Source organism: Micrasema longulum, unplaced genomic scaffold (assembly GCF_059751315.1).
Source record: "Micrasema longulum isolate JH-2025_06_02 unplaced genomic scaffold, ASM5975131v1 h1tg002184l, whole genome shotgun sequence".
Taxonomy (NCBI): Eukaryota; Metazoa; Arthropoda; class Insecta; order Trichoptera; family Brachycentridae; genus Micrasema; species Micrasema longulum.
The window spans coordinates 232404-259734 of NW_028279349.1; the positions used below are offsets into that span (position 1 = coordinate 232404).

Here is a 27331-nt window from a genome sequence, read left to right on the forward strand (position 1 = left end):
GCCAGATAGAATAAGCCGTTATGTATTTTTAAAGAATTATCTTTTTTTATCGATAATTCTACAACTGGTAATATTTTATTCTTTTATATAGTTTATATTTCTTAGACTTTCTAAATTAATAATATTGTTTTAAATGCTCTGTATTACTTAAATTAAGCTTACATGTTTGTATATTTAATTGTATTTGTAACTAATATGTAAAAGGCACTAAGTGCCGTTTATTTCAATAAAATAAAAAAAAATAAAAAAAAATATTAAATATACGAGTATCAATGGATGAAAAAAAAGGATTATAATTTAAACACGAACGATTGAGGAAAGAGTGTTGTGCATGTATCATCCTTGTTGGAAATCAAACAAAGGACCTCTTGCATGATAAATAACACTGACTATTTGACTACAGTTTTACAATTTTACTGTCCGCAAATATAGACTACAGACTATATTTGCGGACAGTAAAATTTATAACTATGAATGCATTTTTTTTACAAACATGATATTCGGTGAAAAGGGTCAAGGGAGATTAAATGTAACATTTTTATTTTTTTACTGCCAGAAGCTCCTAGCGAATTTAACAGCTTTTTTACGGGTGTTTTGTAAACTCCCTCTCGCTTTACAAGACAAACGATTTTTAATAGCGCCATGAATATGTAATTATTAAATTTTAAATGACGTTTCTTTCGTCAACTCAATTAATTACTTTGAGTGTTTTTTAAGGTTGTTATTTTAATTTTAATTAATTTATTAGTACTCCACAAAAAACACATGTTAATTTTTGATAGCTGAACCGATGAACGCAATAATTGAAACCGATATTAATTTTTGTAATTTGTAATTGTTTGTAATTATTTTATAACTGTATAGTTAATTAACTAGTACGTAGTAATGTTGTTGTTTATTTTGCATAAAAATGTCTGCCTTAAAACAGGTTGTACCTAGTTAGGCAGACTCGACATGATCCAGAGAAATCTATTACCTAAGTTTGTATGTAGTTGATAAAGTAATTGTTATTTTTGCTAATAAACCTTGATGATGATAATTATTATTATTATTTTATTTTTTATTTTTATTTTATTAGGGAAATCAACAGTTCTACATACATATTTTCAGTAAACAAACAGATATAGTGTATAAACTCAGAACTAATAACAGATTTCCACATAATATACAAAGTTAGTAAAGAAAATATATATTACATATCAAATAAATACATACAATTTATACACACATAAAAATGTTATTTTCAAGTACTCAATAATCAACGATTTTTTAAATATTAATTTTAAGAACATTAAGTTACTGTAAATTGGGCGGGATAAGGACAAAAATGCTTGAAGAGAGGATAAGGAGGGGGGGGGGGGGGGGATGTACATATTTATTATTATAATGTCTACTAAGTTACATAATACATTTTTAGTGTAAATTTTAAATCTGACAGAGTGATGTTTGTATAATCTATATTTGTAAATTTATTTCATTATTCCCTCTCGGCACTTAATGGTGCATACGGCAATGCATTGGTACACTAATCGCAGCGTATCTTAATGATTTTTGTTACATGAAGGTAAGATGATAAGATAAATCTATATACATCGATTAATATATTTAATAAATAACTATGATTATTTATTAAATATATTAAATTTGATTAAATTTATGGACAGGAGAACTATTATTAATTTATAAGTTCTATTTAAAATCGTTAATTCAGTATTGGACAGCCCTGAAATTTTGGCCCTCATTGGTTTTAAAGTACCAGTTAGAGTGACTAGGCTAGTTCAACTTTATCACTGCAACAATCATATCTCAATATGTTCTAGCAATTCAGTACTGAATCGTCTAGATGCGCTGGGTAATAAATATTCGGATTTAGGTGACATATTTTTATTGAAATTTCCAGCTTATAAACAATTACTTGTAAAACATTTTAGTGAGGAATCAATATTTTAATTATGTTATTTCTAAGTAAGCATTGAAAAAGTTGTTACTGTATATACTCCACTGTAAATACTTATGTATGTACGTAAAGTAAAAGGTACTTGAACCGTTAATTCTTGAAAAATAAAATAAATTAAAATAATTAAATAAATCAGCATTAATAGGGTGTTTCCACATTTTTTTACCGTGGTTATTTTTATTTAAAAAAATACTATGGTAACGATTTTAATATTCAACAATGTTTTGAGTTTGTCCAAATGCTTGCAGACTGGCTGAATTTTTTTGCGTAGGCAGTTGTTTATATTTAAGTTTGTTGCAACAGAGAGGGAAAACATTTTTGAGAAGGGATTATGGAAGTCTAGGCATTAACAGGGCTTATGGCCTGTCAAAGGCTGGTTTATGTGGCCACCTCACACACTATGTAACATTCACCATTCTTAAAAAAATCATATTTAAAATATGAGAGAGAAATAAGTAAATTTTGATGTCGAATTAAATTCTGATATTACTGTCAGTTTTGAATCTGAATGGCTAGATGCAGTGGCTTGACTGGCTAGATGCTGCCCTTTTTAGCATATAAAAGCATTTAGCAGTAAAAACGTTGCCGCCGTAACAAAATAAACTTATTTGTTATATTTTCTTCATCTGTTTTACTAACTTCTAGAAAATACGTATCGAGATGTCAAAAAAGCCGGCTTAGTTAGTAATTCCTCGGTAGATAAATACAAACGAAAGTTATACAAACCGTCTTGGTAATTGTCAAAAGTCATGTTAAAATCATTTTCAAGCGGGCATTTATTGTTTGAATTGGGATTTATTTCAGTTTGTAATCTCTTTGATGTCGCCACTTTTGATCACAGAAGCCTATTTATAATATAAATTAGAACTTTTTAAATTAAGTAAGAAACGTGGACTAAATTTTTGGCGTTATTCGTTAGTTAGATTTGATCATATGACGTCGAGACAAGTTGGTGGTTTTTGTCCTACAAATTGTTCATTAAACGTGGACAATGGTTGAGTTTGACAAAATTGCATTTCCGCGTGAAAACGGCTTTATACATTGATTTAGAGATATTTTATTTTTTACGGTAATGGGTGACACATTGCACCTTTAGGGCGAAAACGACATAACTGAAAAAACCTTAAAATATCATAAAACTATTCAATGAACATCATCCATCTTTCTGCGTTTAAAAAAACGCAACATTCGGTGTGGGAATAGGACAAAACCGTTACATCGGTCTCTTTGTTACTCAGAGAATTTAGATTTCGTGTCAGTACGGAAGCGACGCAATTAGTGTTGTGTTTACATTGCTGTATGAAGGACGCAACGCAGACAAAAATATAGTGGCCGAAAGCCGGTTGAGTCGATTTTATTCCAATACAAATGCATGTTTACTTTATATTTTTAAATATATGAAAACGACCAATTTAGCTTTTTGATTGTTTCGTTCAAACATACCGATAATTTTAGTAACTTATTTTAGATGATGTCATTTTATTATTTGAATTATCGATAATCTTAGTGACCTTTTTACGTTTATGTCATTTCGTGAATAAATAAAAACATAAAAACCTCCTAAAAACTATGTAATTATCTAATTTTTAAAGAGTTTTTTTGTTATTGTTTATCTAATAATGACTCATTAAATAAATGTCTAGATTAAACTTAAAATAATTTATTTTTACTACGCTTTTTTTCATAAATTCATAGCTGAAAGCTTTCGATATAATTTTAAGCTCAAAATTTGGTGCTTTCTTTGAAAAATACAAAACAATCGACGAAAGAATACGAAGGTATCACAATTTACATTCTTCTTTTGCAATTTCCCAAGGGGTTGATTTTTAGTTGAGTCGTTTTCGTCCAAAAGGTGCGATATGTACTTCGCGCGACTACTGTAGGATAAATTATATAAATAAATATTATTTCAGTTTAAAATGTTAACTTTGAAACAGTTACAGTGAATAGAGAGCCACACAATTTTGCAGTCATAATTCATTGTACATACGTATTTTCTGTTGCTTGTTTGAACGTTGACTGAAAAGTTATCAAAGGAATTTTATTGTAAGACCTTAAGTCATTAATTAAAATAATTAGGGGTGAATTGTCGGAAGGCATTTCTCTCATTTAAGGGAGGATCTTCAAATTAGGTATTATGTTATTACTGTACTATTATTCAGAAAGTTAATTGCGAATTAGGAAAAATCTACCGAGAAAACGCTTTTTGTATAATAAATCAAGTCACATTTAAAAAAACACTTATTGAAATTTGAATATAAATACAAAATAATGACAGAAACATTTAAATGACAACAGACAATATGAAATATTATTTATCACCTTACCTCCTCTCAAATTTTGTTTTCCCTAATAAAAAAATATCATCATCATTCCATGTCCGCTCCCTAGCTGGAGCATATGGTATCCACAAAGAGCCTCCATGCATCTCTGTCAGCCGCCAACTCCTTTGCGTCCTCCCAAGTCAGGTTCTCGTCCTGAAATTCTGACACAAACCGCCGGCAAACTGTCAGCAGTGGACGTCCAGGACGTCGAGAACCTGATGCCTTGTAAAGTGGGCAAGCGTAGTTTAGGCTCTCAGAAGGCATCCGCAGTATACGGCCTAGCCAACCGTATCGCATTCGCTTGACGACAGTTGTCACCGGAGTTTGCTGTGTGTGAAAATAATGCTATTTTTAAAAATATGAAAAAAGTAAATAAACTAAATCCAACGGAGAGTCGTAGAGTCGTGAAATTTAGACTGAACGTTTAAAATGCCGTTTCTAGATCAACCGTGCTGTTTTTGAGCTAAATAATTTTCGGACTTCTTTAGTATAGAGTACAATCCACTAACGGAAAGTCGTAGCGACGAGAAATTCTAAAATGTACCACTATTTAACTTTTACCTACCGGAGATGGGTCCATTTAGACCCATTGTAAATGACCGATTCTGCGAAAAGTATTTTTATACATCATTTTCCTTAACTAAATCACGAAAAATTGTTTACAAAACTTTACCACACGTCTTTTCATGATTCAGGGTAAATTGTTATGAAAGAACATTATAATCATCCTTCCCTTCCCGCACTTATGGTGCATAGGGCACTGTATTAGTACACCAATTGCAGCGTATCTTGATCATTTTTGTTATATATATATATATAGTTGGATAATTTATAAAGCGCCATTTTTGTGAAAATCACCTCAAGGGCGCTGTACAATTAATAAATATCCCAGTACGTCTTGCAGCTACAGAGCGCATGGACGGTTGGGATTCTAGTTCCTCGTTGTCAATTAAGATCAATAAAAAATTATAGCAGATAGGAGCTAGATTACAGGACGTCTTGCAGCTACAGAGCGCATAGACAATTGACAAATAAATTTAGTGTATTACAAAATAATAATAATATGAATAGTAAAAAAGAGTAAGATTACAACACGCCTTGCTGCTACTAAGCGCATAGACGATTGGAATTCTAGGTCCCGTTTACAAAATTAAGGTATTTTAAAGTTGATATATTAAAGCTAGATAACCAATCATCGTGCAGCTACAAAGCGCATGGATGAGAGGAATTCCAGCAAAGTTAAAACAATATCTATAAATTTATAAAAAAATAGAGTATAGTAGTAAATTGGTCAAGTGTTCATGCCAAGAAGTAAGCAATAAAAAACTAAATAAATCAAACACTGTTTCAACTCCATGGTTAACAAAGGGAGATAGATGTCCGAAGAGAAGCTTTTGTAGACAGTAGGTAGATATCGTCGCCATGTGGTCCGCTGGCTAGTAGATAGTTTCTGGAAACGCACGTGTGTAGTACTATTATGCCTTTTGTTCCAATGACTTGGTGTCCGTTTTGGTCCGTATTATTTCGTTTTATGAGACGCAACATTCCTGTTCAAATTCACTTCTTTACATGAATATTACACAAACGCGTGTATAAGCGGTTTGATTTATAATTTTGTATATTATTAGAAGGCAGGTGATTAGGTCTTACGCTACAGGTATTAGTCTAGGGAGTATGAAATATTCGAGTGTAAAAACACCCTTTAAATAATATTTCATATCAACCATGTCGCGAATCGAACCCGAGACCTCTTGCATGGTAGGCAAATGCACTGACCATTAAACCGGGTTAAAAATAACGGGTTTTGGCCCTGTGGCTAGTGTCTCAGACACACGGACCAAAGGTCCGTGGTTCGAATCCCACTTTACCCTAACTTGATTCCCATTTTCTAATAGTGAGTTATTTACAACTCGTTAAAAATGGCACTCAAAAGTACATATTTGGTAAATCATAAGAACGCAAAGATTTCTTTAAAAAAAAAAAAACCACGAGGCCAACAGAATATATATATTTTTTTAAGCCAATTAACAGGCTTAAGTTAGCCCTAATAGATTAGCATTAATGAGTAGAACTTGATCTAAACATTCTTAAAATCTACTTAAACAAAGTGTATAATTAACAATAGGTATGTATATTTTATTTTTATTTTATTTTATTAGGGAAATCATCAGTTCTACATACATATTTTTAGTAAACAAACAGATATAGTGTATAAACTCAGAACTAATAACAGATTTCCACATAGTATACAAAGTTAGTAAAGAAAATATATATTACATATCAAATAAATACATACAATTTATACAAATAAAAATGTTATTTTCGTGTACTCAATAATCAAAGATTTTTTAAATATTAATTTAAAGAACATTAAGTTACTGTAAATTGGGCGGGATAAGGACAAAAATGCTTGAAGAGAGGATAAGGAGGGGGGGGGGGGAGATGTACATATTTATTATTATAATGTCTACTAAGTTACATAATACATATATGGCATAATCTAGGCGGAAATGGCAAGTGTGACATCGCGAGTCAGGAGAGACAACAACGCTTGCTTCTTAAATGCCTGCCCTTGCTGTAGGAACACATCGACAGTACCGTTTAGTGAGATTTCGTTCGCTGTTCTGACGATCCTTGGCAGAGGGAGAAGAACCCGATGTCGGTCTCATAATTTCCCACAGCAAAGACAGGATTGGTACGCAAGTTGCGGCGAGGTACATTAATGTTTATCTGAGCAAGGATATCACGGGCATCTGTACAGTTAGATATTAATGTGTGCAAGAATATCAAACCAGCCAAAATCCTTCTGAATTCTGAACTAAAGATATGAAAGTACAAAGAAAAACTTAGGAGTCAACTATTTCATTTATCTAGGTTCTCTCGTCAGCGATGGTGGTGGGTGTGAAGGAGAAATACGGCGACGTGTTGGTATTTCCAAAAGTGCTATGAGTCGGCTGGTGAAGATTTGGAAGAATCGCAGTATAACCATTAACACCAAAAAGAGACTGGTGAAAGACTCGGTTTTCTCAGTGTTCATGTACGGTGTGGAGTGTTGGATTTAAAAATAATAAAATTATATTGGAGTTGCTTTATTATTTACTTTGCTAATAATAAACAAGCTTATATTTCAAAAGTGGATTTTCCTGCAATTAAATTTATCTGAACTGTTGGGATCCGGAGGGATATACTAATTGGGGACAATCAGGAACTTCTCAGCATTTGCACATGTGGAGAGGAAACCACTTAAAACTCTTCGGGAGAAGCCGGCCTGTTGGCAGCAGTCAACGGGCCTTCCGTTCCATTAGAGGAGTGCTCGGCAATTTGTTCCCTACTTTGGTTTATTTTACCAATTGCCTGCACTATGCTGATATTAATTTGTGCAAGAATATCAAACCAGCCAAAATCCTTCTGAATTCTAAAGTAAAGATATGAAAGTACTCTAAACGATCATAATAGTTGATTATGAAAGTATTTGATCCGATTATAAATATAAAAGAACAATATTATAAAATCGACAAATTTACGACATTCAAAACTGGGTCTAATTTGACCCAACACCGCCCCGCGCGTATTATTTTGGGACAGCGGGCTTTAAGAGTTTGGGTGCGTTTTCATGTCAACAAAAACAACAACAAACCATCACGCCGTTTCCCCGTAAGTGTAAGCAGAGAGAATAAAACGCCACATCACTCTATCTTTGCATACAGATCTCGCTTCTTCTACATTCATACATCTTCTCATGCTCGCGCGCCGATTATTCCGACTTTTGACATGTCCATCTTTAAGTATTTGTTGGATTTGGTCATGCCATGTCTTTCTCGGTCTTCCTCTATTTCTGCATCCATCAACATTCGCATTATAAATATTCTAAGCCGTTCTCTCGCTGTCCATTCGTTCTACATGTCCAAACCAGCGCAGAGCTCCTTTCTTGATTGTGTCGATAATGCTTGTCTCAGCCTCACATAAGGTACGGATCTCAACATTTGTGCATCTATCGTACATAGTTATACCACGCATTTGCCTGAGAGATCGCATTTCGACGGCATTCAGCCTTCTTTCATCCCTGTTTTTCCAAGTCCATACTTCGCTCTCATACATCAGGGTCGGGACCAGGACTCCGTTGTGAACTGCTAATTTTTCCTCTTGCGACAAATATTTATTTGTCAAGATATTTAAAGTTGAGTTTAACTCGATACCGAGCCAAACCAGGCAAATATTCTACTAGCTTGTAAAAATCAGTGTAAGCAAATTATTTTATAGAAGGCACTACGCTGTATAAAAACTTAACGTGTAAATTCATATCAAACGAGTAAAAACAATGCATTTAAAATATGAACAGAAAGATAAATAAATTCAAAATGTCTGACTTTGTATTCAAAATTGAAGCACGTCTCCCGCGCTTTCATTCCCTTTGAAATGTCCCACAGGAAGCGGATGTGTAAAATTTTCGCGGCTTTTAGTGGCATATGACATGTGTGCCCTTTTGACAAAGCACTAGACTAAGTAAAGAAAAGCAAAATATATTTTAACCACGCAGACGCGAAGGCCACTTTTAATACATTTTTAATAATATTTAAAAAAAATATATTTTAATGATTTTTTTCTGCAACTTCTAACGGAATTTTCCCAAGCATTGTGCGTTTACATAAGTTGTGTCCGATTTTTGTCAAATTTAAAAATTAGCACGTAAAATTTAACAGAATGGGAAAAGTTATACGTCATTCAAAAGGAAATTTTCTGTTACATTGTATTTTTGATACATACGAGTATCTATTTATTTATTATACGGCACAGTTTCCTTTTACAATATAAAATATTAACATATTACAACAGAGATGAAGAACATTTAAGAGAAGGTAATATAGAAGTCCAGGCATCTACAGGGCTTATGACCTGTCAATGGCTGGTTTAAGTGGCCACTTTACACACTGTGTAACATTCACTATTCTGCCTATATTTGAACATCTCTTCTTCGTCGTCGTCTCATCGTCTTCTCACGTTTTTATTGTATATTTTTTAAATAGCAAATAATTGGGATGTTAGTGGTATAATTATTTTTCAGTTTAACGTCAGATACATTTTTTACAAACGAGTTTAAAGTATGCATATTTTGAATTACCTAAAAACGAGACGTTTCACGCCCCATGAGATGTGAAATATTGGTATATCCTTACTGTTTTTGGATACACATTATTTATTTTTTTCAAATTTTATTTAAATCATATAACACAAAGTATTTTACAAGTATAATACGTTGAATTACAAAAACTTAATTCGGACATAAATAATATTAACATTTAAAAATAACACATATTGAGAACAACAAAGAAACAAAGCACGTTTAGCACCTTTATAACTAAATATAGCACAACAATATATACGCCTCAAGCCTTTTCTTACACAAGCAGAATAAATATATTTAAAAAAACGCTTTTAAAAATAAAAAAAAGTAGAGAATCTACTAAGGGAGATAAGGTCATTAACATCACATGCCATGCAGATGATGCTGCCAGAGTAATGATGAGAACATATCCATCTCAGTTAGTAAACATGTGGATGCCTAAGAAATGTCGTATAATACAATAAACACATGATAATTGGAAACATAATTCTGATATACAAAACGTGTGTCAGACTAAATCATGGTGTATACAACAGAGGCGAGGATAGATAGAGAGAAAATAAAAAATACTAAAAACCAAGTAGAAAAACTAAATAGAAAAACCAAATAACTGCTCAGAACGTCAGAGATGAAAGCACTAAAGGCTATCGCAGGAAAACCCAAAAGAGGCAGAATCTAGAGTCAAGAAGTTAGACGGATTTGCGATACCCAGTGCATAGTAAATAGATTATGGAGAGATTACGTCAATAATTCCATTCCCTATACCATTGCCCACAAAATCCAGGCCGTTTGCCGTCTGCCCGGAAGACCACCAAGGAGAGGGAAGAACAGCTGAAACTCAAAGTCTCAGGAGTTAGCTTTTAGCTGATACCAAATTAATTAGCTTCAAATACTTGGAGGTTCACATAACTGAGGATGGAGGCATGCACAGCATAAAGAGCTCGCAACCCGCCTAGGAATGAGGAACTTCAGCCCTACGGGAAATTGGATACAAAAAATGTTTTCTTACGCGGGGTAAAAATTAGAGCATTAAATTGTACGGCAAAGTTTCTTGAAAATGTACAGAAAAAATAATAAAAAATATTTTGATAAAAACGCACTACTTTAAATGACGTCACTGGTTCATGTGAATCGACCTATGATCTGAGAGCTATGGAAGATTTCCGGTCTGCTTGTCGCTTCTGGACCAATAGGAAGAACTGAATGAGAATAAGCGGAAATGAACCTCTGACGTTACACGCGGAGTTATTTCAGAAATACAAAACTTTGAAAAATCGTAGCGCCGATAATACGATATATAAAACTTAAAAAACTGACTTAGTTTAACAGTCTTTTAACAAATAAAAAAAAAAAAAAAAACCACTGAGCTTCCTCATTGCTGGAGCAACTTTCAACATGATGCGTGTTGTCTGGAACTCTAGTCTATACTCAATCAAAATGAAATGCCGATTATTCAACTCTTGTATAATGCCAGTTCTCCTATATGGGTGTGAATCTTGGCACCTTACCAAAGCTCAAAACACCAAACTTCTGAGTTTTGAGAGTAAGTGCTTGAAAAGAATATTAGATATAAGGTGGTTCGATTGTATAACTAACATTGAAGTCCGAGAACGGACGCAGCAGCCTCCTATAGGGAGTGTCTTGAGGATGCGGCGGTGGACCTGGCTTGGACACGTGCTGCGCATGCCTCAGGAGAACCTAAACCCTAGTTTCCTCTTCTTTAAACCTACGGAATAACGCCGTCCTGGAAGGCCGTCAATGACGATCTTTAGACTTTATTCGGCGGAATTGAGGGGCGCTGGATTGACATGGGAAGAAGCGAGAGTGCTGGCTGGCGATAGGGTCTCCTAGAGGCAACTGGTGATGTCCGCATGCTCCACTTAGTAGCGGATGTGGAAAAAAAGAAGAAGAAGAAGGAGAGAAATTAATTATATTTTATAATAAAGATACTAACCGTTCACGTAGATGTCGCGAAAGTGATTAAACTGGTCATTGGTTATTTAATATTTGTGGATTTATAACGACCAAGAATTTTGACACAATAATTTGATGTTTTAAATTAAGGAGCACTTTTAATGTAACATGTTTTAAAAAAATACATATTTTCAAAAAAAACTGGATGACACGTTGTACTGAAAAACGTTCACAAAAATTGTGGCAGCTGTCATATATTCTATTGACATTTTCAACACTGGGTCGCTTTTTTAATCCAGAACACTTTAAAACAATGGTTTATTGTTTTTTTAATTATTTTTGTTCATGTACCAATTCATGGAATCAATGTGTATTGTTCTTTTAATTTTTTGTTTAAGTTTTACGTTGAGGGTGAGAAGTTATATATATAAAAGTACTGACGAGGATTTAAGCAGACATTTAAAGTTTCATTTAAATAAAGAAATTCATTGCAGAGACGTAGAACTGAGATTGACCCACAGTTGTTTAAGAGTTAACCAATGAGTGTACAATGTGATTATCGGCTGGAGGCTTCTCAAGATCAAACAAACTGTTTTAATTTTTTTATTTATTTTATAGAAACAGTCAACAATGATTAAATAACGTAATAAAGATAAGATTTAAAGACAGACCCGCGAAGTTTCTAAATAAAAATCATACATATAAAATTGTGGTACAACAAAGGGGTGTATTTGTATGAGAGTAAGTGTAGAGTTGTAAGGGTGTGTATCTGTGTGGGAGTAAGTATTCAGATGTGTGTAAGCTTGAACATAATTAAACAGCAAGCAACAGTCGACAATGATATAATAACATATAAAAGATGCGGTTTAAAGATAGACCAGCAAAATTTCTAAATCAGAATCATACATATTAAATTGTGGTACAGCAAAGGATGTGTTTGTGTGTATTTGAATGAGAGTAAGTGTAAATGTGTGTTTATGAGTATTAGAGTAGGAGTAAGTGTTCAGGTGTGTGTACGTGTGAGCATCATTAAATAGTAAGTGGAAGCGTTCGCAGTCAGAAAGAATGAGTCTTAATATATTTTTAAATTAATTAAGGGGCATGTTAAATTTATCAATAGATGTAAAAAATAATTATAGTTTGAGCAAGAACGATAGAGGAAAGAGTGTTGTGCATAGTAAGTGCTACAGACTGGCAGATGTAATACTTATTTCTTGTCACGCGAAAGGGGACATTAAGATTAATTTTGAAGAGTAGGTTAAAAGAGTCTACTTTATTATTTAATAATTTATTTAAAAAGCATGATTCAGATATTGTTCGTCTATTTTCATGCTAAAAAAAACCATTTTTTTTAGCAGATTGGCTGAAAGTGCATTGTTTTATTTTATTTTATTTTATTTGGGATTTTTACAGCTATTACATAAACAAAATAAGTAGAAAAATATTAACAATACTAGACCCAATTTAAACAATCCACTGTAAATCTAATGACAAATAATATATAGGAAAAGAGTTTACTTAATTGTATGTGTGTGACGTTTGTATTCATGTGTAGGTGAATGTGTGTATGCGTGAATGAATGAGGAAGAGGGTACATGTGCGTGTGGGAATGAATGAAGGAGAGGGTGCGTGTGTGTGGGTGCGTCAGTATAAAATATAATTGTTTAAAACTTGTAATTATATTAAAAATGGTACAAGAAAGAGCTTGGTAAAAAGTTTGAGACTTTTTTGTTAAAATTCAAATCCAGAATTGTTATAAATTGTATTTTTTAAAAGTGTGTTAAATTTCAAAACCGAATTCTGAAAAAAAGCATTTTATTTTAAAATTGAACTGATACACACTGAATAAATAATGTGCGACGAGTCCCATACAATACGAGTACGGTAGGTAACCACAAAATGCAGTAAATACGATAAAATGTCAACAATAAAATAAGGTATGTATTATTTTTATATAGTATTATATTGGTTTTATAATCTAGGTATTTTAAAAATTTTCGTTGAACATTTTCAATCCTTTCAGTTTCAATGCTGCAGAGCAGCGTTTATTTTATAATTAAAAAACACATAAAAGAATTTGTTACCCACTAAGTCTAAAGACTTTTCGGTGGGAAACATTTTTTTTATTTTTTTATTTTTATGACAGGTTTAAATTAAATTAATTTTATTTGTATTTTACAGATTTATTTATAAACATGCACTATAAAGTATCAAGAAGATATTTCTTCAGTTCTTTTTTTTAATTTGAAGATTTTTCATGTTGATGATGGTTTGTGGGAGATCATTGAACAATCTTGGAACAACGCAATTTAATGTTCGCTCTCCGAAGTAATTTGTAATTCGGGGAACAGACAGGGAGCCCTTAGTTTTTAATCTAGTGTTGTGAGTGTGGGAAACTCTTTTTTTGTATTCCGGATCAACAAAGTGATCTACAATCAATTTGTAGTCACAAAGTTGTTTTACCGGCAGGACATTACAGAATTTAAAAAATATACACTTTCGCCCATATGTTTCGCCTCACGGATTATGCTATCCGGTACGATCCCCCTCAACAGTCTCACCTGAATATCATAAATTTCACCCAGATGAAACTGGAAGGTGAGACCCCAGACACGCACTCCGTAAGATATAATGGATTCAATGAGCGAGGTATATATGTATCTTAACGTTTTATCTTATATATGTATCAGTGATATGTATTGTGGGCTCCACATAACGGATGCAAACTCCAAGTTACTGCGTTCAAAATTGTGGTAAAGAATCTTAATTTTTTGTATTTTACTGTGATTCAAAATTGACATTAAATGCAAATTTTGAACACGTTAATAAAAAAATATCAAAAAAAATATTTTTCCTTAGTAGATTGAGAAATAAATTAAATAAAGATACTGCAGAACTAATTTACAAAACAATCATTCTTCCACATATAGATTACTCAACAATATTATTTTTAGCAAACGAAGGAAATTTAAATAAACTAGAAATTTTACAAAATAAAGCGATGAGAATAGTTCTTAAGAAAAATAAATATAGCAATGTAAAAAAAATGAGAGATGAACTAAAATGGTTATCTGTAAGAAGGAGACTTAAATTTAATATGTTGATATTTATACATAATTTTTTTCACGATAAATTACCAAAATATTTTAAGGATAAAGTTGTCTTAAACAAAAATTGTCATGGATATGCTACTAGACAAAAGGATAAAATAAGACTACCATTATTGAAAAGAGCTGAGTCGCAAAATTGTTTGATGTATAAGGGTTTAAAAATGTATGATGAGATGCCTGAATGTATGAAGAATGAAAAGTGTCTGAAAGAATTTAAAAATAAATGTATGAGTTACTGTAAGGAAATGTAAATATATATAGATGATGTAAATGTACATAATAGTTTATATTAGTTTTAATATAAGCTAACTTAAGAAATAAATTTTAAAAAAATAAAAAAAAACTATTGCTTTAATTTTAGATTTTTTATACAATATGAACCATTGATCAAACAATCTTTCCACTGACGTAATCCACACAGAAGCAACGGTTGTAATGCTTGTCTATGTAAATTTAAAACGTGTCCATGTCGAGAAATCAAATTTAATATCGCTTAACCGAATTGTTTCTGTGTATATAAATATTTATCAAGGGTAGAACTGATATTCTAGTTGGCAGTAAGCATTAGTGTACATATTTGGCTTAATAATGCCGAAGTAAAATTATTAGAGTAAGGGTCTACAAATCAGTGGCGGAGTTTTCACAATACTCAGCCCTAAATCTTTAATGGTCTTTTTGCTTTAATATATATACCTCGGGCTATTTTCATCGGTACACACTGAGACGGCATACTTAAATTCTGTACTATCTCTCTCTGCCTTGGTATATTCTACCGACTTGTCATTTCGACATCATATGATCGAATCTAACCAATGAATGACTCCGAAAATTTAGTCCCCGTACCCTACTTATTTTAATTTAAAATACGTCTCATTTATGTTTATTTTAAATAGGCTTCTGTGATAAAAAGTCGTCACTTCGAAGCGATTATAAACTCCAATGAATCCCAATTAAAGCAAAAAAAATCCCTTTTACATGATTTTTATATGACTTTTGACAATTACCAAGACGGTATGCTTAACTTTCGTCTGTATTTATCTACCGAGGTAAACAAAGCCGGTTCGTTCAACATCTTGATACGTTCACTCAGATAGATATTAAAAAAAGGTGGAAAAAATGTAATTACTAATTTGTTTTTATATGGTAGCAACATTTTTACTAAAAGATGCTTCTGTCTGTTAAAAGGGCAGCATCTAGCCATATCTTTGTGTGGTCAAACTTTGTACGATAGAAGCACAAATGTCGAGATCCGTGCAGTATGTGAGGCTGAAATTAGAATAATCGACACTCCACCAATCGACCAACCACGGATGCGAACGTTGATGGATGCGTAAACCGAGAAGACTGAGGAAGACTTGGTATGACCAAATTAAACTTTGAAAATGATTACAAAGACAGATATTTAACGTCTCGATGCGTACACTTAGGAAGATAGTAAAACAGATGAAAAAAAAAATGTTACTAAATTTATTTTTATAGTGCAACATTTTTACCCCTATATTCTCTTATATGTTAATAGGCCAGAATCTAACAAATTATCTGTGTATCTAGCCGTTCGTTTTCAAAACTGACAGTTATGTCAGAATTTAATTTGACTTCAAAATTTGACTTACTTTTTTATTATTTTTAGTTTATTCATACAAATACATACATATTACAATAAAATATAATAATAACGTATCCCAAACTCTATGAGGTCAAGCGCCCTGTGTTGAGTTGGGATACAACATAATGGCAAGTGGAAGCACGGACATAAATAAATAATAGCAAAAATAAAAACTAAATATTATTACATAAACATAGATATATTTCAAAGGGCATCTGGACACCACGCTTAATAGTATATAAATCTATGCAATATCTCGCAGCAGTCTCCTGCAATGGTCTCTTCCCTTAAACAAAATCCAGATTTATACACTCTTTCTGAAAATGGCTTTCGTTTTGGAGAACTTAATACGTTCATCCAAGACATTGAACACTCTCTCGTATTTTAAATAGGCTTTTGATAAAAAAACTGCCAACCTTAGAATGATTAAAATTTTAATAAATCGTAATTGATGGCAATATCGCTATTCGAATTTGTTGACCTGATCTTTACTATTGACCCTTCAATGCCCAATTTTTACAATTCTATCTAAAAACATATTTTTATGTATGTTTTTTTTACGCAAATACTGGAAAAAATGAAGAAAAATATTTTTTTTTTCCCTGTTTTAATTTCAAACATACAACAAACAAACCATCTCGCCGTTTCTCCGTAGGGGTAGGCAGATAAGATAGAACGCCATATCACTCTATCTTGGCATACAGACCTCGCTTCTTCTACATTCATACATCATCTTATGCACGCACCCCGATTATTCCTACTTTTGACATGTCCTCTTCGAGTATTTGATGGACTTGACCGTGCCATTTCTTTCTCGGCCTTCCTCGTTTCCCGCATCCGTCAACCTTCGCATCGTAGATCCTTTTAGCCGTTCTTTTGTTGTCCATTCGCTCTACATGTCCAAACCAACGCAGCACCCCTTTCTTGATTCTGTCGATAATGCATGTCTCAGCCTTACACAGTTCACGGATCTCGACGTTTGTGCACCTATCATACATCGTTTTGCCACACATTAAGCAATTGCCTGAGGCCGAGCCTGAGGGATCGCATTTCGACAGCATTTAACCTACTTTCATCATTTTTCCAATTCCATACTTCGCTTCCATACAATATGCTGCATCGGGCATTAAAAGGATAAAAATTACAAGAATGTTAGAAAAAAAAGAAATAATGATTCTTATGAACGTCTTTTTATATAATAATAAAAGTTTCGGTAACTATTTAAACTTTTAATCTTAAACAAAACACAAAGGAATCTATCTTCCTTTGAACTTCAGCAAAATTACACTTTTGGCAGAATACGTGCAACTGACTTTTTGTTTCAAATTTTATCCAAAAACTTTACCCTGGTGGCAACTATTTGAAATAAATTAAAATGGCTGGTATGTATACAATCTAATAAACTGGTCGCCGAGTGATAAACATGTTTGAAATCACTTTTATACACCGATTATCGGTATGTCGTCTACATTGGGAATTGTACTGTTTATTAACTCTTAAAAGACTGTGGTAAATAATCCCTTTGCGCTCGGTGATGTAACATCGCGTTACCACTAGTAAAAGACGGAATATTCTAAAGTTCAGACATTTGAAAAGAAAAACATGGAGACATACTGCTTTATAATTACTTTTCCGCAATTTATGCGAATAAACATATAATTAAGCCCTGTTTTAGCAAAATAAATTAAAAATAGCAAATCCGCCAATCATGATACGCGCGTGCGTCCTCCATCAGTGTCATCAACCGACTGAAGACTGGATCTGTTTTAGACAACATCTACCGCAGAGCAGCGTCTCTGTCTTCCTTGTTATGACTAACATCTTCGTGCTCTCTCTTGTATAAGGTATCTGTATAGATGTGTTGCTGAATTAGCGGACATTCATTCTTCACGTAGCAAGGATAAATATTTTTTGTATTAACTTTAGTTATACAAATTTTACTTTCCAAATCGGATGGGAAAATGTCCATTTACATACAAAAAATACGAATTCATAGTTTTAAAAAATAAGAGAGATATATCCAATCTCGTGTCCCAATCGACCGATACCGACCGATATCCAAGTCGACAGACTAGCGTGACATCACAGCCACACAAGGGTTAATGTTTGGCCCAGAGATTTTTATTATTATTTTATTTATTTAATTATCATTTATTTATAAATTTAGTACAAAAAAATAATATACAATTAATGTAAAATGAAAACGGAGTGCTTTCTGTTTATGATAGTCTCCATCTTACATGGCACAGCCTGTTCTAAGATGAAGATTTTCTATCTTTAGAGCATAAGTATTATTTTATAATTTAGGCGGCCTCCGTGGTGTTGTGGTCAAGACGCTTGACTCACGCACGGAAGGTTCCGGGTCCGATTCCCGGTGAGAACACAAAAATTAAAATGTGATTTTTCTCAAGCCTGGGTGCTCTGTGATGTAATTCACCACTGTAATTAGACCCTCTGGTCTGTTGTGGTGCAAAAAAAAATATTTAAAAAATATATAAGTAGTCCTATACTAATAAATCAATAACATAAAAAAGAAAAACTAAAACTACTTAATTATAAATGCCTAGCTAATCAAATGTAAGAAATTAAAAATCATTATTATACAAATATAAAGTTTATATATGTGCCAAGAATACATGTTACTTAAACATTAATAATATAGTATAATATATAATAAAACAAATATAAAGCAATGAAATATATAAAAATATAAATAATATGTGTACCAATTATATAAAGTACTACGTTTATTGATTTACATATATTTTTCAAAAAAATCTCTCGCTACTCTATTTATATGTGTCGTTATTTTTATTTTTAAATTGGTTTAATATTTTGAGTCTTTTATATTTGGCAACAAATCATTAAATATTTTTGAAGCAATTACATTGTATTGTTTTTTAACAAAGGCGGTTGACACAAATGGGACAATACAGTTAATTATAACACAAAAATTAAAGATTTTTCAGGAATTCCATCAAGAATTTTCAATAAATAACGGAAATCAAATTAATTCGATATGTTTTTTGTCAATAATGCCAATATTTTTTGGGGTTCCAAGTTGATTGGCTCAAAAATAAGACAAAGTAGTGTGGCATTTTATCCCCTATGGGGAATCAGCGTGACGGTCTGTTGTTGTTGTTGTTTTTGTTATTTGTTTATTTATAAAGATGTAGGACGCCACTGGTGCTCAGTAAACTAACCCTCATCACAGAGACAACAGAAGTTTGTTGGAAAAGCGATTGTTATGTGTATAAATGTAATTTGGTCGGTTTTGTGTACCCCATGCTCGGCTACAAGGGAGTTTAGACGAAATTCTCGCCGATTCTTTAATTATTTATGAACATATTTACTATTTATTTTATTATGGAACAGTAATATGTAATTGGGCATCAGTGGCGCGCAGTGATTTTTTTTCTGCAAAAATGATCATTTATTTGCATCTTCATATTTATTTTATTTATTTATTTAACTTTTTGTACATAATGTTATTTGCACATCGGCAGGCTTATTGCCAAATGGCAATTTCTTCCAACCAAAATTGGAAAATTGTTTTCAGGCGTTGCCCAGTAGGTGATTTGGTTCAGCCGGATGAATCTCACCCAAGTGATAAAGGTTTCAGCTCTTTTACTTCACAAAAGTCAACAGATGGAAGAGTTGAGGAAACGTGGATGTTCGAGAATAGGCAGAATGGTGAATGTTACACAGTGTGTAAAATGGCTACTTCAACCAGCCAATGACAGGTCATAAGCCCTGTAAATGCCTAGACTTCCATATTCCCTTCTCAAAAATGTTTTCCCTCTCTGTTGAAATAATTTAAAGTTTTATTTTTATAATTCAAGTTACAGAACATATTCAATAGAAAAAAAAAGCTAAAGATATATAAAAATAGAAATTAAAGTATTTTAACATATTACAACAGAGATGAAGAACATTTAAGAGAAGGTAATATAGAAGTCCAGGCATCTACAGGGCTTATGACCTGTCAATGGCTGGTTTAAGTGGCCACTTTACACATTGTGTAACATTCACCATTCTGCCTATATTTGAACATCTATATTCCTTCAATTCTTTCATCTGTTGATGTTTGTGAAGTTAAAAAGCTAAAACCTTTATTTATGCGGGTGAGATTCATCAAATTGAATTATTTCACCTACATACTAGGCAACGCCTGAAAATATTATTTTTTCAATTTCTATACTTCTTCATGGACCAGGTAATTTATCAACAAATATAGGCCGAATGGTGAATGTTACACAGTGTGTAAAGTGGCCACTTAAACCAGCCATTGACAGGTCATAAGCCCTGTAGATGCCTGGACTTCTATATTACGTTCTCTTAAATGTTCTTCATCTCTGTTGTAATATGTTTATATGAACCAGGGAGTTGAATCCAGTCCTTGCCTACAAAAATTTGGACAAACTCAAAATATTGTTGATTAACGTATTTGTTCATAAATTACCTTAAATCAAAACTATTACCCAATGGGTAAAAGGAAAAAAGAGAAAAGAGGAAAGGAGGAGAGATTAAGGAAGAGAAAGTAGATGTTTCTTCAGACGTGATTTAAACAGAGATAATGTAGTAACATCTTTGATGGTGGATGGGAGATGATTCCACAGTCGAGCCGCATGGACACTATATGAATTGTGGATGGGTATTAAGAGAGTGCCTTAAGTATAAGAACGAAGAGGTAAATCATGAACTGATAAGCTTCGAAAATTTTCACGCAGGTATAAAGGAGCGTTAGGACTATGGAGTACATTGAACAGAAGTGAGAGGAATTGATAGTCTCTCCGCTGTCTAATTTTGAGCCATTTCAGTTGTCTACGATAATCAGAAATGTGGTCATATTTCCTAAGACCAAAAATGTACCTTATGCATGTATTCTGAAGTCGTTCAAGTTTATCGAGTTGCTCACAGCTTAAATCTATAATGGAAACAGCAGCGTAATCTAGAATGAGTAGTAATGCTTGTACAAGGGTGCATTTAGTATTAATGGGTAAGAATTTTCGCAACCTTCTAAGTGAGTGTAGACTGAAAAGTATTTTGCGGCTTAATTCATTAGTATGAGCTCGCCAGCAGAGATGTTCATTCATTACACATATCAGGGGCGAATCGTCAAAGTAAGCAATTATGCACAGATTACCATTATATTTAAGTCGATAATAAGGTTTTGTAGTGAATACGTTTATGCGAAAATAAATAAAATAATTGTAATTTATGATAAATCAAACATACAAAAAAATATACATGAAGTGCGCCCAGCGCCAGTCCGTTCTCAGTGAACGATGAAACTATCCGATTACCTCAGCCTTTTTCCCCATACAAAAAAGTACACTAAATTTTACATCTTTAACCCAAGTCAGCTTTTTTAGTACTTAAACAAGCTTGCAGATTACAAATATCATTTGAAGATTCTCTATTTGGAAAGTAGTATTTCGAAAATCATTTCCAAACTTCTATTTTTCTTTGATAGGATACCGTTGAAATTAGAAACAAAACGGACGCAACTTTAAAGTAGACGGACAATTTTAAAGTAGACGTTTTTTTTTGTTTTTTTATTGTGATTGTAAGTAAAAAATATATTTTACGTCAATTGGAAAACTACTTTTATTCAATACCAGCTGAAACCGACTTTGCTATTGCTAGATTTGAGTATATACTCGCGCATAGATTTAATGAAGACGATTGAAAGTTTCATATCAATTAATGTATTTTGTTAAAATTAGATATGCACATTATGTTTTATATCTTCTTTACTAATTTTGTACGCTTTGTAGAAATCTGTTATGAAGTGGGAGAGAGGTGTTTATAATTGAATTTGATTCAGTGATTGTTTGAAAGAAGACAACTTGTTATCAAAGAAATCAAGACTGGTATGTTTGTTGGCTGACCTAAGAATTCTGGGCATAGGGGAATGAAAACCATAGTTAGTTCTATGGTTATCGGTATGAAAGAGTAAGTTTTGTCGGAGGTTTCTATTTGGGATATTTTTTTTTTTTTGAGCTCAGTAGTTCAGGCACATCAAAGAGTGAGTTGAGAATTTTAAATAGGACTAGAAGGTCGGATTTATTTCAACGGTCTTGAAGAGAAATATGTCTGTTGTTTACTTTAAAATGTATATGTATATGGAGCACTGTTGGTATTCCAAAAAAAATAAGATAAATGAATATATTTTTAATTTTTGTGTTTCGCATTACATAAATTGTGAGGATATGCGGGGATAGGGAATTTTGATAAACATGTATTCGAATACTGTTTTTCTGTCCCTGTCTTGCAGATGCTTCTCCGATACTGTGCAAAAAAGACAACAGCATGTCAGAGTGATTATGCCGAACTAAAATCAACAAAATCAATGTTTCGTTGTCACGTTTGCCGCACCTAAAAACTGAACCGGTTTTGTTATTTTTTTTAAAATAGAGTATCGAAATTAAATTTTCTGTATTATGTTTTGCATTTTTTGCTCGTAATATATTATTTGTTGATGAGCCCGTTTTTGACGTCTAACCATCGAATGTTTTCCCTGTCTTTTACCTCTAAAAGTTTAAAATAATTTATTGTAATTATTATTAACCATTTACCTCTGTGTTAACAATAAACTCAGCAGTAGAATATGACCCAAAACCTAGCTTGGAAAATGTTTTGTACCAACCTAATAGGATTAACAGATTATTATTTAGAAGTTAACTTATGGAAATGTGAACTACGAGCTAAGCACAAGCTAAAACTACCTTGTATTAATATTACATATATTAAGTTGGTAATAGCAAGCGTTCGTGTTGAACTTTCGACAATATGGCGAACGTGTGAATTATTATTACTATTCCGCGGAAACACAATGATAATTCAAGACTGGGGGATGATTTCAATCGGAAGATATGACCATACCTTCACTATGGCGGTATAGTTGAAGATAAATTCTCCCGAGCGATAACGAAGATACATTATCGACCCCGATGATGTATTGTAAAATGTTTAGGTAAGCTTGGTATCACAAGTTTGCTGGCCAAAAGAAGCATTGCCTGGCTAATGATGGCCTTTGAACTTGGTGAAACTTTAAACTGAACGGGTTGGTTTGTAATTCGAACATTTTGGAGCGCATAAAATTATGCTTGCTGCTTGCTGCTTGCTGCTTGCTGCTTGCTGCTTGCTGCTTGCTGCTTGCTGCTTGCTGCTTGCTGCTTGCTGCTTGCTGCTTGCTGCTTGCTGCTTGCTGCTTGCTGCTTGCTGCTTGCTGCTTGCTGCTTGCTGCTTGCTGCTTGCTGCTTGCTGCTTGCTGCTTGCTGCTTGCTGCTTGCTGCTTGCTGCTTGCTGCTTGCTGCTTGCTGCTTGCTGCTTGCTGCTTGCTGCTTGCTGCTTGCTAACAGAACTGCATCGAAAATTTATAGTGCTTTTTTTAACAAGTTTTAGTAATTACCTATTAATATAATAAACAGGTTGTTTTTCCATTTCGTAATACTTTTTAATTGCTTTAAATAAAATTGAATTTTGTGACTTTGCCTTTTTCTTAAATGGAAGTCTAATTTTGTTCTTTTCTCTAGTATTGTGATCGTGTTCATGCTGGTTCCGATCAATTTTTTCCAAAATTCTATTTTTTTATTAGAGTTTATAATTTTATGAACAAATATCATTGTATTGTAAAATATTATTTGTTTATATGTTAATAATTTCATTTCATTTACCATCGACTTTACCCTCGTGTATCTGTTTTTTATTTAAAACTAATACTTAGGTAAAAAGTATATATTTATGTTTGAAAATATATAATGATGTAAACAAATAATGAAGAGAAATATTTTGTACTTATAAATCAATTCAAGAAAAGAAACGAAAAAATAAAAAATAAACACTAATAAAGAGGTTTAAAACAATTCTTAACAATAGTAACAAATAGTTACCTAGAACTATTACCAATGATAAAAAGAAGAAGAGCCGTTCTTTTGCTGCGCTTTTATGGAAAACTCTGAAAATACAGACTTTAAAGGGGTAGAAGATAGAGGGTGCCGTAGAAATCCCGCCCAGGGCGCTGGTAGTGCTAAAACCAGCCCTGGGTACGTTTGCGTGTCACTATTTGAAAAAAAAAAAATATTCTGTAGAGCGGGTCTATGTATTAATATGTCAACGCTTTTACCATTTTATTTAATTTTGATGCTCATTTTTAAATAAGGAAAAAATGGACACAACGGATGCTATCACCTAATACGCTTTATCCCCACTATCCAGAATTTTACGCATGGAAAAATTCCTTTCTTGATAGCCATAAAGCTTAAAAAGGTATTTTAGTAATTTACTAAAATAATGCTCGTTAGAAAACCTGATTATTTCACTACCCTGCCCCTTTGTAATGGGCTCCACACACATAATGTAATTGTTATTACGAACCACTTAATTTAGATAAATTGGAATCAACAGAGTTTCAAAATGCGGTCTTTATCGCATTGAAGTGCCCTCGTGCGTTTCTTGATTACCACAAACTTTAACAACCACCTAACTACAGTTCATTGTAACCGCTTTTAAAAATAGGGGAACGGTTGACCATGGTTAAATTAGTAGTGATGCCATCTCAATTAAAAGTTTTAATTGATTAAGTTCAATCAGCGTGGTAAAAGCTTTTTTATGAACACGCGAGCGTTGAACAATGATAGATTCGGATTCGTTTACCGATAAAAGCTGAATTACACACTCACTACAAATATTCAACAAAGTGTAAAGCGATATTTTTTGTATATTATTTGTGACTATGCGTCATCGGTTGACAGGTAAAACTCATATAGCACCTACAGATTTATTTATTTTGTTCGTTAACGCCCAAAAGGCATTTACAAAAAATAAAAATAAAATACACGCTAACATACTAAATAATAAACACAGAATATACATAAAAAATATGTGAAATTAGTTAGAAAGGATATAATAAAAAGTTTTACAAAGTAAAAAAAAAACAATAATAACAAAGGTATGCAAGAAAAAACAGTAAGCATATAAACAATAAACAATAATAACAATGGCGGCCTCTGTGGTGTAGAGGTCAAGACGCCTGACTCACGTACGGAAGGTTCCGGGTTCGATTCCCGGTGAGAACACAAAAATTAAAAATGTGATTTTTCTCAAGCCTGGGTGCTCTGTGATGTAATTCACCACTGTAATTAGGCCTCCTGGCCTGTTGTGGTGCAAAAAAAAACTAATAATAATAACACATAAATAAATAAATAATGCGAAGCTTATTAAATAAATTCTGTAAAGCGAACACAGTAAATAAAGTGTTATAAAATCTAATAACTAAATAATTTGTTTAGAGTGGTAACTTTCTGACGCACATAATCTGTGTCTGACGCCTAGATACTCTTATTTGTTGAAAGGAGAGAACCTAGCGACATTATTTCCACATCTAGGCGTTTGTTATATTAATGTGACAGTTATGTTGGAGTTTAATTCGACTTCAAAACTTACTTATTTCTCTCTTATATTTTTAATAGGCTTTTAAGAAAAAAAGTGCCAACCTCAAAACGATTAAAACTTGTAATAAATCATAATTAAAGGAAAAATTGAAACAAAATTTTTGACACTTAATGCGTAGATAAACGTATCGAGGGGTTTTAGACTCGTCGGTATAAAATGATGTACTTATATAAAAACTTGATGGTGGGGGGTATCGGTACTATATCTTTGTATTAGGTCGGGAGACTTTTATCTTCAACTAGTCATACTTAAGCTATGTTATTTTAGAACGTAGATATGTGTCATATGTGTCTGTATAAAGACAGCACAGCATGTGTTAGGGTAAATGGATCATACACATCGTGGTTTGACATTCATAAAGGAGTGAAGCAGGGATGTGTTATGTCACCATGGCTGTTCAACGTGTATATCGATAACTGCATGAAAGGCTTAAGAATGGGAGCAAAAATGGGTGATTTAAAAGTCAATTGTCTTTTGTATGCTGACGATGCTGTACTCCTTGCTAATAACAAAGAGGAACTGCAATTCTTGGTAACAAAGGTCTACGATGTATGCAAGAGAAGCGATTTGCTGATGAATGTTGAAAAATCGAATGTGATGGTTTTTGAAAGAAATGAAAGTATGACTAAATGTGAAATCACTGTGAATGGAGTTATACTAAAACAAGTAGAGGAATTTGTGTATCTGGGAAGTATGTTCACTAGGGATGGAATGACTGAGAAAGATATTGAAAGGAGGGTGAGTGCCGGGAACAGAGTGAACGGTGCACTTAAATCGACCTTGGCAAATAAATGCTTGTCACAAGAGGCAAAATTGGCAGTTCACAACGGAGTCCTGGTCCCATCCCTGATGTATGGGAGCGAAGTATGGACTTGGAAAAACAGGGATGAAAGTAAGCTGCGAATGTGTGGTAAAACTATGTACGATAGATGCACAAATGTTGAGATCCGTACATTATGTAAGGCTGAGACAAGCATTATCGACAAAATCAAGAAAGGAGCTCTGCGCTGGTTTGGCCATGTATAACGAATGGACAGCGAGAGAACGGCTAAGAATATTTACAATGCGAATGTTGATGGATGCAGAAATAGAGGAAGACCGAGAAAGACGTGGCATGACCAAATCCAACAAATACTTAAAGATGGACATGTCAAAAGTCAGAATAATTGCCGCGCGTGCATGAGAAGATGTATGAATGTAGAGGAAGCGAGATCTGTATGCAAAGATAGAGTGTTGTGGCGTTCTATCCTCTCTGCCTACCCTTACGGGGAAACGGCGTGATGGTTTGTTTGTTTGTGTATATGTGTACCGTGACGTACGCTTCCCCTTGATTCATTTTTATAATCGCTAGAGGGAATTTATCTTCAACTATACCGTCAAGGTGAAGGTATGACGTCTTTATCTTCCCGTCACAATCGAGGCCCTGCTTCAATATAACATCAAGTTATTTACTTCCAAATGTTGATTAAAGCAATGGTTTTTTATTGTTTTCAGTGAAACCACTCTGGGTGAAAATTCAAGGAAAAGAGAGACCATTTTCCCACAACAAAACAACTGAAGTGATCTGTCAAACTGTTGGCGGGCGACCGAAACCTTCTATTTCCTGGTGGAAAGGCTCGACGAGACTTAAAACTACCAGGGAATCGGTAAGTTTTACATTGTATTGGTTAACCGATGTCAAAAATAAAGCGAATCTAAAATCGAACAATCGAAAACGGTTTATTACTCCACTGTACAATCTTTATTTCAATTTGGTATTATTGGTTGGGAGGTTCCTACACAAATATTATAAACTTTGTAAAATTGGACCAAGATTAATAATCAAAGTGTTTTTTAACA

The 27331-nt window shown here is 33.2% G+C and overlaps 1 protein-coding gene across 1 annotated transcript in view; it reads left to right on the plus strand.

Annotated features, from left to right (window-relative positions):
• The window catches only part of LOC148272813 (nephrin-like), a gene marked incomplete at its 5' end in the record, with an annotated part of 89844 nt that overhangs the window by 34217 nt on the left and 28296 nt on the right, over positions 1 to 27331 (plus strand). Inside the window, one exon of the mRNA XM_088239543.1 lies at positions 26987 to 27138. Within this exon, the coding sequence (XP_088095669.1) occupies positions 26987 to 27138 (152 nt within the window). The remainder of the gene's footprint in view (positions 1 to 26986; positions 27139 to 27331) is intronic.